The 14,554-nt window shown below is 39.9% G+C and overlaps 1 protein-coding gene across 3 annotated transcripts in view; it reads right to left on the minus strand.

Moving 5' to 3' along the window:
- Window positions 1-14,308, minus strand: part of LOC103459347 (calcium-activated potassium channel subunit beta-4) — a 28,654-nt gene extending 14,346 nt beyond the window's left edge. The window contains exons 1-3 of one of the 3 annotated variants that reach the window (XM_008400847.3): window positions 14,206-14,308; window positions 12,667-12,886; window positions 7,342-7,512 (exon numbers count right to left, since the gene is read on the minus strand). In XM_008400847.3, coding sequence (XP_008399069.1) covers window positions 7,342-7,512; window positions 12,667-12,831 — 336 coding nt within the window. In that variant the 5' untranslated portion in view covers window positions 12,832-12,886; window positions 14,206-14,308. Of the gene's footprint in view, window positions 1-7,341; window positions 7,513-12,666; window positions 12,887-13,899; window positions 14,182-14,205 lie in introns of those variants that run through there. The other 2 variants (XM_008400846.3, XM_008400851.3) reach the window with 2 other exon arrangements.
- Window positions 14,309-14,554: the final 246 nt, after the last annotated feature.

Raw genomic sequence — 14,554 nt, forward strand, 5'->3', positions numbered from 1 at the left:
TTATTTTGGAAAAGTCAATTTCAACTGAATTGAGACCGAGGTTTGTAGACGGACTGGGTTCACTTTGTTTAGACCAATTACAGATTCACACCTCACCAAATTAACCAAACTTTAAACGGACTGGACTTTATTAAAGTGGATCAGAAAACGTAAATGTCCGTAGGCTGTCCATTTACGTGTCTAAAAAAAGGTAACAGTGGAGCTGCTTGAAAGCAAAATGGAAAAACATTTAGTTTGTTTTTATTATCACTTCAGCCGCTAAAAGCAGCAGGTTTCTAACCGTCCTGCTAATACACCTTTGGATTTCCATTCAGAAGGAAGAAAATCATGTTTGAACCACTGGAGGGACAGCTGCAGCAGGAGCTACGTGCTACAAACAAAATCTCTTTGAGAAATGAGCTCTGAAATCATGTGGAGTAATCCTCATCACAGCCAACATCTGTGTGGAGGTTTTACAGATCACTGGTGGAGCCAAAGCAGCTTTAGGTGGATAGAAAGACTTTCAGGGAAGGATGTAGTACCTTTCAGAACAAGTGAAAAGCATTCTGGGAAACCAACACTGTCAGAACAAACGTGTAGAAACGCTGCTATGTTCGGGGTTAACAGAGGCTGCAGTGCAAAGAGTCGGGCTTTGATGAAAGTTATGTTTTATGATCAAACAGAGGTATGTTCTGAACTCCAACCAGAGTTCACAGACTAATCAGCTAATGACCTCCCAACACAGGGAAGGTGATCCATTTCCTTTAATCACCCGCTGGTAAAGGTGACCCATTATACTTCCTTGAGCAGGTTAGCATAAGGTGATAAAAAACATGTTCATTAAAATCATATTTAGATGATGACATTTAGTCAGCTCAGTTCTGCCTATTTTGGCCTCCTGTCACTTTAAACCCAAATAAGCTGGTGCTGGCCACGCCCCCAACCCAACTTTTACACTAGCAGGTGAAAATATCTGCAAACAGATGAGCAATTATACAACCGTGCATATTTAAAAAGCATTAGTAGCGCCTCCTGCACAACCAACTAGAATGTAGGAAGTGGTTTCTGGATGGTACATCAACAAATTCGTCTTTTCCAGCAGCCATTGTACAGGTCATACAGCGGTAAAACCAGCTGACGAGGGATCTCTGCTGGGGTTGCCAGGTAATGGCACAGTGTGACTTAACAATTGGAAAGTATTTGAAACGGCTCATTTTCCAGACACCAAAAATGATTAACTTATTGCCAAAAACCGACAGGATGGTTTTTTTTAAGTGCTTGGGCGGTTTCTAGAAGCAGTAGAAACCAAAACGAAAATATAAAAATATAGAATGCCCCCTTTAAACATTTTTCAACCTAAAAGGAAACCTGGATTTATCTCCACTGCTTCGAGGGCAGCAAATGTTCTGATCACATCCATATAAACACACACACACACGCGCATGCACACACGCATGCACACCCGGAGCCATCTTTCCTTTATTGAGGTCAGGAGTTCATTTCATTTTTGTTCCAACAGAAATGATCTGTAGAAATAAGAACAGGAAAAGTCTAGAAGGATAATAAAAATGATGTGAGTTGTTCCTGAAGGTTTGGACCTCATGAGGACGTTATTATGGCTCCACTGAAGGGCAGGGTCGTCTCAATTTAAGGCTCGGAGTCAGGTTTAATGAATCCTTTTTTAAAAACGAAAGCACTCCGAGCTCGGCGCACATCCAGCTCCTCTTAAATAGAAAATGATGAAGTGCCGTTTTTCATCAGATAACCACGCAGACCTGCAGCTCTAATTAAAATGTGACAAAACCATCAAACCTGAGTGTGTGTTGATGCATTACCATGTAAATTAGAGCACTCTGATCAGAGGACTTCACCGTTTTTCATTTTGAGTTATGGGAGGGAAATGATGCACAGAAAAGCTGCAGCACTGAACCATTTTCTCCAACCAGCCTGCAGGTAAGTTACCGTAACAACAGAATGAGTGATTTTATCAGATTTCATTAAAAACAAACATCATGGTGGCTTAACTCCCTCACAGACAAAAATATGTGGAATTGACCTGAATTTATTTTAATTTTGTGGTCATAACATTGTTAAAATGAGTTATTAACTCATTGGGAAATGGAAACTCGGAGCTGGGTTTGACGTCAGAATTTCAACATGGCGGCGTCCAGAAAAGATTGTCTGCAATAACTCTTACAAACATCATTTTAAGTTTTACTTTCCATAAGCAAGAACCACTTTCAATTTGTTCTGTTTAGAGGAGCAGGAGCTAAACACGTTTCCACTGTATCATGTTGATGCGAGGAGCGGCCATCTTGAAACAGGAAGTGGCCTTTCAAGTCATAACTTTGGTAGTGGGACTTGGAAATCCAACTTTGTATGGCATTCCATCTTTCCAACTGGGAAAACAGAATCCCCCAGTTCTCAGTTGAGAGAGAAAAAAGAAACAAATCTCAAAGGTTAAAGGTGACTGTATTTACAATGTGTCTACAATAGCACTTTTTTGTCAAATATGTTGGAAAAAATCATTAAAAACATGAATGAGAAAAGCAGTTTGGGGAATTAAATGTTGAAAGTGAAGATATTAACTCAATTCAAAAGGTTTAGATGGTGAACTATGAACATCAAACTGAACTGGGTTTAAAGAACTAGTTCATGTTAAGGATGTGTAGTGATCCATCTCCCGGGTTTGTTTCTTGAACATCTTTGCTTCACATACACAGACTGTGAGCTGACGTAGATCTTAATGTCATGTCAGTCATTTAGTCTGCGGGCGGCTCCATTAACTAACCGCCCCCTATAGACACAACACCAATTAAGTGGGAGAAAAACTCTCTTCATCTGGCTCTCAGTCAGCCGGTTTACATCCACAAAGTCCATTTCAGACGAGTCTGCAATTAATGCTGCCTGCGTGTCTTGCTGGTGAAAGGTCACAGAGCTCAGGAGGAGTTAAAGGTAAATGAAATGTTCTTTATTTTCTGTTTATTTGCCGTCAGTGAGCTCTAGCAGCTAGAAGTCACAAATACAGTAACAGCTGCACAGACAGCCGAGCTGTAGTTCACCGAGTTTACAGTCACTTCTGATGCTGAAGGGCTCAAACTTCATGCTTTCATTTCTCTACAATTAATGTTACAACTTCTAGTGTTCAGTCTGATCACTCATTAGCTGTGTGTACCTGCAGCTGGTTAACTGCTAATGATCCACAACTAACAGGCTGCAACATAATTACTAGGTTAATACAAGGCTGGGCGATAATGTTGAAAAACGCATCACAATGTAATCGCTTCATATCAGTCCGTATCAATAAGTATTAATTAGTTTTTTGTTTTAAATGTCTAAAATACAGCCAAACTGGAGGCGTGACTTTTTCAGTTTTAATCTACAGTTTTCACTTCACATTTTTAATTTTGAAGCAGTTATGAGGCACAGTGGTGAAACCTTAAACTGCTGCTGCGCCAGTTACTCAGCAGGTTGTTGCTAGGCAACCGGAGAACGAGAGCGTTAGCGGTTGAGCAGCTGCAGCCTTTCCTCTGCTGTCTGGTTCTGGATTGGAGCTCAGTGAATATCATCAGACGTATTGTCTATTGATCACGTATCTATCTCAATATGCATCGTTATTGATTTATTGTCCAGCTCTAAACTAATGTTTAATATAATTTAACTTCAAAATGTTACACTTTAAAATAAAGCAAAAATGACGATTCAAATAAATGAAGGCAATGATACGTCACCATGGTAACAAGAGATGGATTATCCTGACTCCAACGTTAATTCCTGATGTGATTTTAGATGTTATTAAAGTCAAAAAGTTCCGACTTTTTCCAGACTTGTGGAGTTTTTTTTATTTTTCACATCCTGATGTGAAACAAGGAGAGTTTATTTTAATACTAAACATCTCTAGGAGCGATCCGGTTACTGGGAATCAACTGAGGAGTTCTGGGGTCCTGTTAGCTGGACCCCAGAATAAGTTAAACACCTGACAGCACATTGCTAAGTACGGGGGAGGATCTGTGAGGCTGCGGGATCGTTTCTCTTCCAAAAAGCCTGGGAGCCTCATCAGAGTGCTCAGCATAGGGAATTCTCCGGAAAACTGAACATTGCTGCAGTTTTCAGCAGGATAATGATCCAAAATGTACAACCCAATTTGTTACTGGTCAAAAACAAAAAATAATTCACTTTATTTCTTATACAGTAAATCTGAGCAACTTTTCAAAAACGCATCCTTAATTTAGGCCATTTTTTTTTCTCACTTTTCTTTAAAATGGGAAAACAACAAACACCCTAAACCTGCTGATTACTTTTTCACTCTTTATAATTATTCTGCATTCATTCATGGCCTAGCGGTTTGTGTTTTTGTTTGCCTTCCTGTGTGATTGGTTGAGAATAAACAGAGTTTAATCCCTGAGGTTAACCTGGCAGTGATGATGATGGTGATGATGTAAGCAGTGGGCGGAGCCTCCGAGGTTTCCTTTCTCCCTCTGGGGAGATTAAAGGATTCCTGAATGAAGCGTGACTCGCCCTCCCTCCATCTCCTCGTCTCCACATTATCGGTCGCCTTGGTGACGGAGCGCCATAGCCGATGCGAGATCTCTGCCCTCTATATTTACTCTGTTGCCGTGGCGACAGCACAGCCGTGTGGCGAGGTTGGAGGGGAGTAAACTTCTGGGTTAATGTAGTGCCGTTTTATTATTTTGGTCTGAATCTCACAGATGGTGGAGACACCTGAACGCACCAGCTGTGCTGCGTTCACTGCTCTCTGGAAATAACACCTCAGACTTCAGCTTAACATATTAAATGATAATCTCTACTTCACTGAATAAGACATGTTCGGGTTGTAAAAGGGCCACTGTTTTCTTTCCATCTAGCACATAACAGAGGTGGGAGCTGATCTGAAGTGTTAAAAAACAGAATATTTTTAAACTCGACGGTCTTCAGGCCGACTGCAGCTTTTAATTGACGTTAATTGCTGGCAATGTCCCCAACATGTGCCGACAAGAACAATTTTAAAATCTTACTGCATGAACCAGGAAAAATTTGACCCAAACTACCTGAAAGTTACAACTAAACTTTTTGATCTGCCTGTACAAAGTGTATTTTGTGTTTCCTGTTCTGAGAGAAGTGATGAAGTGTCTCATAAAGCAGCTGCTCTGCATCTCCTCTGAGCTGGGAACAGAGCTGGACAGAAGGTTGATGGGATGAGGGAGAATTGTTTTTACTTTTTGGACCAGTTATTTTACCAACTTACTTAGAATGAGTGGAAGACGATGGATTTTACAGATGTATTTTTTACTTAGATGTAATGTTTCTGACCTGAACAAGTCTACAGCTGCAAGCAGCTAATTTTTTCTCGACAGTCTGAACGGACAAATCTGATCTTTCCACTCCAAAAAAATCTGATTTGAACTAAATCGGACATCTGATTTTTTTATTCAAAGCGTCTTCTGTCTGAACGGTCATGTCGCATTTTATCCAACATACAACGTTGGTGAGAGACATGCATCGTAATTCATAATAATTCTGCCCCAGAAGAAGGCAGACGACGTAAACGACTGAAAATCATGATTCTGAAACTATGAAAGCAGTTTGTGTCAAAAAGAACCACTCTTGGTTCTGACTTCACGTCCAAACAGACTTCAGTCAAAGCTCCACAAACAGCTTTGCTAATAGTTTATCAGCTTCTTTTGTCTTGTTACAGTCTAGTGATGATCCTGTTGGCTTCCACTGTTGAATAAACTTATCCATAAACGGCTCAATTCTTTATTACTTCTGTCATCAGAGCGCCGAAGAGAGCCATCTTCGTTCTTCTTCTGCGCTTTAAGGTTAGAAGTTTGATAGCAGTCACGTTTAATTAGTAAAATGAAGGACTGAACAAAAAAAGTTATTTTAGTCATTGCTAAGTTGTAGCCTTAGCAACAACCGTCTCCACAGAAGAATTGCAGTTTTTCCTGGTAACTTTTACGTGGCATTTGCAGCTTTTGCTGCAGTCTGCTGTTCTGATCCCTGATCACGAAGGCTCAGCTCAGATTTTAAACAAACTGAGAAGTTCACTTGAAAACCTGATGTGACACGTCTCCCATCAGCTGCTTCTTAATGACGACGAGGGTTTTTAAACGCCTCGTGTGTCTCTGAAGTCCTGAACAGAAATAGATTTAGACGGCTGCCATCCAAAAACCGAGCCGGCAAACACTCCTGGCTCTCTGATGGAAAATAACAGCATCACTGCAGCTGTGCCTCTGTTTTTATCTTCATGTTTCACATCATTCTAAGTTTTTACATTTAATCTCTACTAATTCAGAACTGGGCTGCACAGTGGCGCAGTTGGTAGAGCTGTTGCCTTGCAGCAAGAAGGTTCTGGGTTTGATTCCCGGCCCCGGTCTTTCTGCATAGAGTTTGCATGTTCTCCCTGTACATGCGTGGGTTTTCTCCGGGTACTCCGGTTTCCTCCCACAGTCCAAAAACATGACTGTCAGGTTAATTGGCCTCTCCAAATTTCCCCTATGTGTGAGTGTGTGTGTGCATGGTTGTTTGTCCTGTGTCCAGCCCGGTACATTAGCTGGAGAGGCACCAGCACCTCCTGACCCCACTAAGGGACAAGGGTGTAAGAAAATGGATGGATGGATGGATAATTCAGAACTGCGTACCTTTACTACAGGTGCTGTTTGAATTAATGTATCAGTTTCCGCTCATCTAAATGCTTTGTAACCAGTGTAAGTCACCCCAACAGTTTGTAAAGGCCAAACTCCTTATTTTGGTGCAGATTCAGAATGAAAACAGGTGAAGTGAGATTTTAAGAGACAAGCTGTTGGCTGCAAACTCCACTAATAAACTTCACTTAAAAAACTAAAAGCTGAAATCTTTTATACATCTATGACGTCAGCATGTAGATCTTGGCAGATTATAGGGTGATTTCCCTCCTCAGGCCAATTTGCAGGTTGGTGTACAGATACAAAATGATACAAATTTAAATATTCATGTTAACATCTCCTCCTGCTAACATTTCCTGTCTGGTAATTGTCAATAAAAGTTTCTAGTACCAAACAAAACCCCTAAACATAAAAGACATCAGTCCAGAGATGAGAAAAATCTACTTGAGAACTTTTCCTAAACTGTATCAGAGCGAAGAAAACTCTAAACAAAAACCCGAAAAGTTTAAATAAAAAAAACAATGAAATCACAAAGTGAAAGACGAAGCCATGATTAGTTACCCAGCTTCTCTTACTCAGGATTAATCCAGCTGTTGAAAACTAAACTTTCCCCCAACAGCTTCAACAAAGGTCACTCATGCTTGCCGATAGTAAAGTTGTGTTACAGGTCGATGCCGCTCTAATATTTGCTGGATCTCAGAGACCCAGAGGTGTTTACCTTTGGATTGAGGACCAGCTGCTGCTCGTCGAAGTGCAGCAGCGCCACGGAGTTGGACTCGGAGTTGTTGACAAAGATCTGCAAGCAGGGATACAGCGACGTTCCCTTACAGTCGGCTCCGCACGTAAAAACACACTCAAACATCTCCTCAGGACGCAGCACAGACACCACCTGCAAAACAAGATGGATGATCAGCAGAAGCACCAATCATTTACCGTCTTCACCAAAAACAAAATGAATATGTTTAGTTCTGGGAAATCACTTTGTATTTTCAAGGATAGGAAGCTTTAATTAATGCCTTGAAATTTCTGAAAGTTCCAGAGAAGTACCCTGTAACATCCTGGGTCTGTTGCCAGAAATATAATGCCGTCTTATCATATCCAGTGCAACATCTGAGATGCATGCAAGTGTCTTTTGTCACTGCTGACATTCACCACTGGACTTTGACGCAGCAATTAACCTTCTTTAGACTTTATCTACCAATCAATACAGGACAGTTTGTAACAGGACCAAAACCAACGACATTTTACAAAGAAGATTCACACTCTGTCATGGAAACTAGAGAAGACAAGAAAACTGGAAATAACTAATCCACAGTAGAAGTTTGTGCAAAAGATGAGAGAGGAGTGGACTCTGCTACAGGAGTGATGACCTCTCATTAGCGGACTGAAACGACAAGACGGATGAACAAACAACACACGGAGACGACGCCATCGATCTAATCTGCTTCTATAAAAGTCAGACGGTTTTCACTCAACAGGCCAAAGAGCTGCAGTAAACTCAAGTTTTCTGAGTTATGATTTATTATGTCACAGATTCACTAATGGCACATTGGAAGAGCGCTCTACCGCATGACCAGAACCTGCACAACTCAGGGAAAAACCCTCCAAATGACGCATGAGCATCAGTCCAAGATGATGCAATAAGCTAACAGCCGAATAAATCATCTGAATAAATTCATCATCTGCAGCACACAGCATAAAGTGCAGGCGCTGGAAGCCTGTAATTCATTTCATGCATATATTCCCAAAGGCTTTGAAATGCCACAGCCTAAAGAGCTGCACAAATCCACTTTTCATCGACAACCGAAAAGATTAAAATGACTAAAACAGAAACAAAACATCTGTCTGAGGCTGACTGTTTGACTATTTTTAAAAAAAATACATTTAATTGTCAACACTAAAGGTCATGTTGGTCTCCTGGTACAGAACCGACCTCTTACTAATACAAGACTTTACATTTATTAGTGGCCAGTAACAGAAGCTTCTTAGCATAGACAGAAAAATCCATCAAAATAAATCCATCCTGGTGCTTCTGATGATGAAAAACAAGTTAGATCCTTTAACAACACTAGAGTTTTGTTTATCACTCAATGATATAAAGACTTTGTCTCTTCTTTACAGCCAAGTCTGGCTTCTTCAAAACCTGAGTCTAAGCCAAAGTTTGAGATTTTACAGCTTAGGCCGATGCAAAATCTTTAGTCTTTAGAACGTTCGTCTAAATCAACTCTTGAATCTAATCCAAAACTTAAAGTCTTTTGAGTCCAAGGCCAATTCAAACCTAGTCTTTAGTCTTAAAGGTTGGTAGATTTCCATTCCTAGTCCTTGAGATCTACTGTCAGAGTAAAACTTAGTCTTTATAGTTCAATGCCTACATTACATCTTAAGTCTCTAGTGGTTGAGTAAAACCTAAAGTCTTTGAAGTCCAAGTCCAAGTCAAGTTTGAAAATACTGTTTTTATGACTTGTGTCCGAGTCTGGAAATCAAGTCGCCATCTTTAACTTAAAGTAGTGGTGAGAAAACACAGACAAGTGTGTTCACAGCCATGGTCTTGAATCTTCATTAAAAGAAAAAAAAATGTTTTCCTCTACAAAAACACTAATCCTGATGCTCAACATGGCTGGTTGTGTTAAGCAGCTTGTGAAACATTTCTCTGTTTTCAGTCAGTTGTCAGGGAACCACAGCACTTCACCAAAAAGAGTCCGTCTGCTTTAATCAGGTTGTTTGACTTGCTGCTGCCAAAACGGATGGCTGCACCGAGAGCTGAGCTCTCCAATCATACGCAAACATCAGGCAGCAAACACTTAAGTATACTTTTGGCTTTTGTCCAATTTGTGAACACATGATACTTCAAAGTATAATCTTCCACAAACGTGATGAAGATTAAAAGAGTTGCTAACCACTGTAAACACAGCGTGTAGCAATTACTGTTTCTATGGAAACCAATGAGAAATAAATCAAGACAATGACAATAAAATGTTCATGGAATTAAAGCAAAACTGTAAAAAGACGACAGAAACAAGCAGCTAAATACTGTCTAATATAATGTAAAGTTGTCATTATTATATTTCTTGATTTCAAGTCTATAGGCCACAAAGCTGCGTCCACACAGCAGGAAAATGCGACGCAGATAAAAATTTCCCCCCCATTTTATATTTGACTTTTTCAGTGACTGTCTGATCTTTCACCACAAAAAAAAAAAATCATATTTGTGCCACTTTCGTCTGTGGTATTAAATTTTATGTGTATCCAATAGTTTTCAAATCATCTGCAGTCTGAGTGATCACGTCTCATTTTATCCAACTTTTATGTCATTGATGCGAGTCAAGCGTAATATTTCGGCACCAGAAGAAGCCAGACGCGATAAATTCGGACATAAACAACGTCTGAAGAAAGTCTTTGTCTTCTTATGATTTTGCGACAATACGGTCGGCTCTCATTTCTCAACAACCTTCAAATCGATCCATAAACTGTGGCGTCCAATATTAGCTCTAGAAACAACGAGCTGCTGCGTGACGTCAACGTTTGGGGATGTAAAAGGTTTGCAAAGAAGTTTGTATAATTAAATATGGTCAAAATCAGACAGAAAAATTTGTCAGATTTCAGCAATAAACTGGAATTGAACCTTGACACCTGATGTGTGAACCTAGCCAAAGTTATGCAAGTCCAGATTTCCATTGCAGAATTTTAAAAAATTTGCAACAACCCAAAGCCAGTAGTCACACACTTAAACAAAACTTGATTTTGAGAATATTGTATTTTCTTATCCAGCACTTTAATTAGAGCAGGGTTCACTCAGCAGCTGGTGTAACACTTTCTCCTCAAACAACAAAAGTGTGCTGAAGTTTCTTTATGTAGAAAAACTAGATAAACTTCAGTAGTTGACTAACGTGTGTTTTTCTGACACGTAACCAAACTCTGTAGTGCTAAAATGGCAGATAATTACACCATTTAGAATCAGATCTGCAGTTTCTTAGTTTTTATGAGACGGTTTTAAATAGACTTAGTTTATAGAGCACTTCTGTAGCAACTGGATTGCAGGAGGACTACATTTCTGCAGAGTCAATGATTCAGTTCAGTCAAGGCGTCTCCAGATGATTATACTTTAATATAATATTTACTGTAATTAGGCGTAAAACTCCCTGTGAATGGACAGTAGTATAGTAAATTAAACTGATTTGAGCCGAATTTGATACAAACTATTAATCTATCATTAAACTAATTGGACTAAAATTAATGGAGTGTAATTAAACTGTGCAGTCAGTGAGGCTGTGACGCACCAAGCTTCCCTGGATGATGAGTGACAGCTCAGCGTTATAGATCTTGTCAGATCAGATCAATCATATTCCACTGATCACCTTCACTTTGCATCATCTTGATCAACACTGAGCAACATCTGATCACTACAGCCTTCTTCACCGTTAAAGGAATTAACTGGACATTACAAACAGGTTGGAATCTAAACAGTATTACACATACTGGTCATATTAAAGCTGATGTTTTTATCCATTATTAAAATTACATATTTGTTGAATCCAAGAGACAAATAATCAGTGAAGTAAAAAATAAAATCAAGCTCCTCTGCTGTCTCAGTGCTAAACGAAAACAACCAATCACAGCCAGAAGGCGGGGCTTAGCATTGTCAATCACCCTCCGTTTAGCACCCCTAGATCTCTGCTATGCTGCAGCTAGCAGAGTCTGTTCTGAATGCTAAGACTACTTAGCATAGCCATTGATGAAATTGTTTTCCAGTAACAATAAGTTGCTTCTGCAATTGGAACATGTAGCTGCAAGCACACGAGGATAATTGACAGCACTAAGCTCCGCCTCCTGGCTCTGATTGGTTGTTTCGAAGGTGGAGGCAATCGATCTTTTCACAGATTATCTCTCATATCATGACTTGGCAACAGTTTTAACAAATATGCAAAAAACATTTTTTTTGGTAAAAGTTACATACTGCAGTTTTAATGAACACCAAGTAAGCAAAATAAAGCCTCCAGTGAAATGCATCAGTAATTTTTCAGCAGACATAAATGCAGTTCTAACTCCCATCTTTGTGTTGATATGAATAATTCTGCAGCTGCAGGTTATTTTGCTGGTTAAGTTCAGTTTTATGACCCAACTTTTTTTTTTGTTCCCATGTTTTTCACCAATTTAACTACAAATTATTGTATTTAAACCTGAAATGTTTCACTCTGTTAGCAGAGACTTTATTAGGTAGTCCTCAAGACATGTGGACAAGGTGAAGCTGATTTCCTGAAGTTCAAACCGAACATCAGAACAAATGGGGTTTAAGTGACTGAATGTGATGCATTGCCGGTACCAGATGGTCGGGACTGACCGTTTCAGAAATGTCCCATCTACTGGGACTTTCACAAACAACCACATCTGACCCTGCTGGTGTCAGAGAGCAGAGGAGAATAACCCACTTCCAACAATTAAATGGATTATCAGCTGTGAATGCACAGCATGTTAAAACTCAAAGTTGTTAGATAAAACTGGAAACTTCAAAAAGGATCAATACAATTTGTAAAATATGTGACTGGCAAAAACATAACTGTGAACATAAATAATAAAAAATGGAAATGACTGCCAATACAAACTGTGTGGTGCAGTTCTAAATCATTCATGGCTTTCCTTTCTGGGCACCATGAAGTTATCCCCAAAGTAAACCACAATAAAACACATTTAAATCTACTGTTTTATGGGTTATCGACCAAGCTTCAGAGTCTGCATCTATAACATCGTAAAATTAATGCAAATAGATGCATACGGCACCGTTAAGGGCTCCCAAATATAATTAACACGCTAAATCAAACTCTTACTGGACCAGATGACTAAAAAAAGTACCAAATATATTTTAGTTCCAAGTGCATTTTTTAATCTACCAAAAAAGTTTATTCAAAACTAAAACTGTATTAGTAACATAAATAACCTGCAGCGCGATTAATCGCTTTAACCGGTATAATTTCAGCTCGGTGCGGGTTCGGTCCGCGGTTCTGACCCCACCGGAGCGCAGCGCAGCGCAGCTCGCCGCCGGGCTCACCGTGCAGTTGGCCGGCTTGCTTTGCAGGCTCTGCAGCGTCGGACTGAGCCAGCAGAAGCCCAGGATGAAGAGGCTGAGGATCCCGCAGGCGATCAGGAACAAACCCAGCCGGATGCTCTTGTCCTCAGCCTCGGAATACTCGTACGACACCCGGATCTTCGCCATGGCAGCCCCGCGGAGACCTCCGCCGGCATGGAGAGGAGGAAGCGGGGATGGGAGGCTGAAAGCGGAGGGAAGGAGGAAGATGAGAAGGAGAAGCGGCTGCTGCCCACAGCCTGAGTTTAATCAGCGGCTGCTTTCAGACTCAGTCCGTTTTATTTACTCTCCCTCCATCCTTCACCCCCTCACCATCTATCTCTCCATTTTCTGTTGCATCTATTTACTGAGATTTCCATAATCTGCCCTCCTCCCATCCCCGTCCTCTCTCTCCGGCTCACGTTCACTCTGTTTGCTTCAAAAACGTTACAAAAACGCTCTGACGACAACATAGAAAAATGTTTTACTTTTATATTTTCTCAAACTTACAACTTTTAACATTTGTTCAACGAAATCTTAATTCACCGGATGCTTCTTTATAAATTTTAAAGTCACCAAATCAACTAATGTATGAAGGAGAATAAAAAAATATTAGGTTTTAATAAAGATTTCGCTCATTTATCAAGGACAGAAATAAGTGCTTTTAAGCTGAAATAGTCTGATTTCCCAAACTTCCTGTTCGCCATATTGGAGGACAAAATCTATATTAATATTTTTTCCCCGTCTGAGAAAATTTTAACACAAGATACTGACACAGTCTACATATTCAAGAACATAGTTCAGACCTAAATCATTGGTAGATTTTTGTTTAAAGTGATAATAAGCAATAAGAATGTTTCTGAGCAACAACGCAAGAACAACTTACATTCATATTAACCACACAGATTGATTTCTGTATTATATATACTGCAACCAACACTAAAACACAAATACGCTGTTTAATGTCTAACAAGAACTTAATTTACCTTAAGCTTTTATTGTGAAGGCCTGGGGGAAGTTGTATTAGTTCATTTAACTAACATGAGACTACAAAACAGACGCCAATGTACAAGTATGTTGGACCGAAACTGACATGATTTAAATAAATAAGCAGACATTTAGCTACAGTCTTGAAAGCCAAAACTAGTAACAACCCAAACTATCAAACCTGAACATCCTGAACACAACAAACAAACATCCGGGGAAAAGCCAACTTACTTAGCATTAGCAGTTAGCTGCTGCAGTTTGAGCTGTAGTTCCTCCTGTTTGTAGTGAAAACTGAAGCATTTTCAAACCGTCTTTCTGGTCCCGATAAAAAATAAATAAATAAAAACCGGCTGTTTTAAGTATTTGTTGCCGAAATATGCCAGTCCCGGTAAACTTTCTCTACCCGTTACTTCTGCGTTTGTGCTACTGCATCTATGAAGGTGCGTTTGAGGGACGATTTAAAAAACGGAATTTTTAATAACGTGTTTAATTAATTCTTGTTTTACTTTTCTTGTTTTACTTTTCTGTCACACTTACTGAACATTAATGCAATGTGTTGACCACGGTGACCATTAAAACATTAACGTCTTCAGGCCAGCTACAGAAGAAAACATGATTAGCTTCATAGATTATCTTTGCTTTGGCAAATCCTCAACACATTGACACAGGGCTGGCATCCTGCATGTTTTAGTTCACTCCGTGGTTAAGCACACCTGCATCAAATGATGGCTCGTTAGAAGGCCTAAGGAGAACATTGACTTGCTGAGAAGGTTGTTGCTACCAATAGGGAGAGAACTGAAACATGCAGGATGTTGGCCCTCGAGGACCGACTTTGGACACCCCATCGTTTTATCGCCTTGCTCTGCTCTGATGAGACCATAATTCC

This window comes from Poecilia reticulata, chromosome 23 (genome assembly GCF_904066995.2).
Source record: "Poecilia reticulata chromosome 23, P_reticulata-male-v2, whole genome shotgun sequence".
NCBI classification, from domain to species: domain Eukaryota; kingdom Metazoa; phylum Chordata; class Actinopteri; order Cyprinodontiformes; family Poeciliidae; genus Poecilia; species Poecilia reticulata.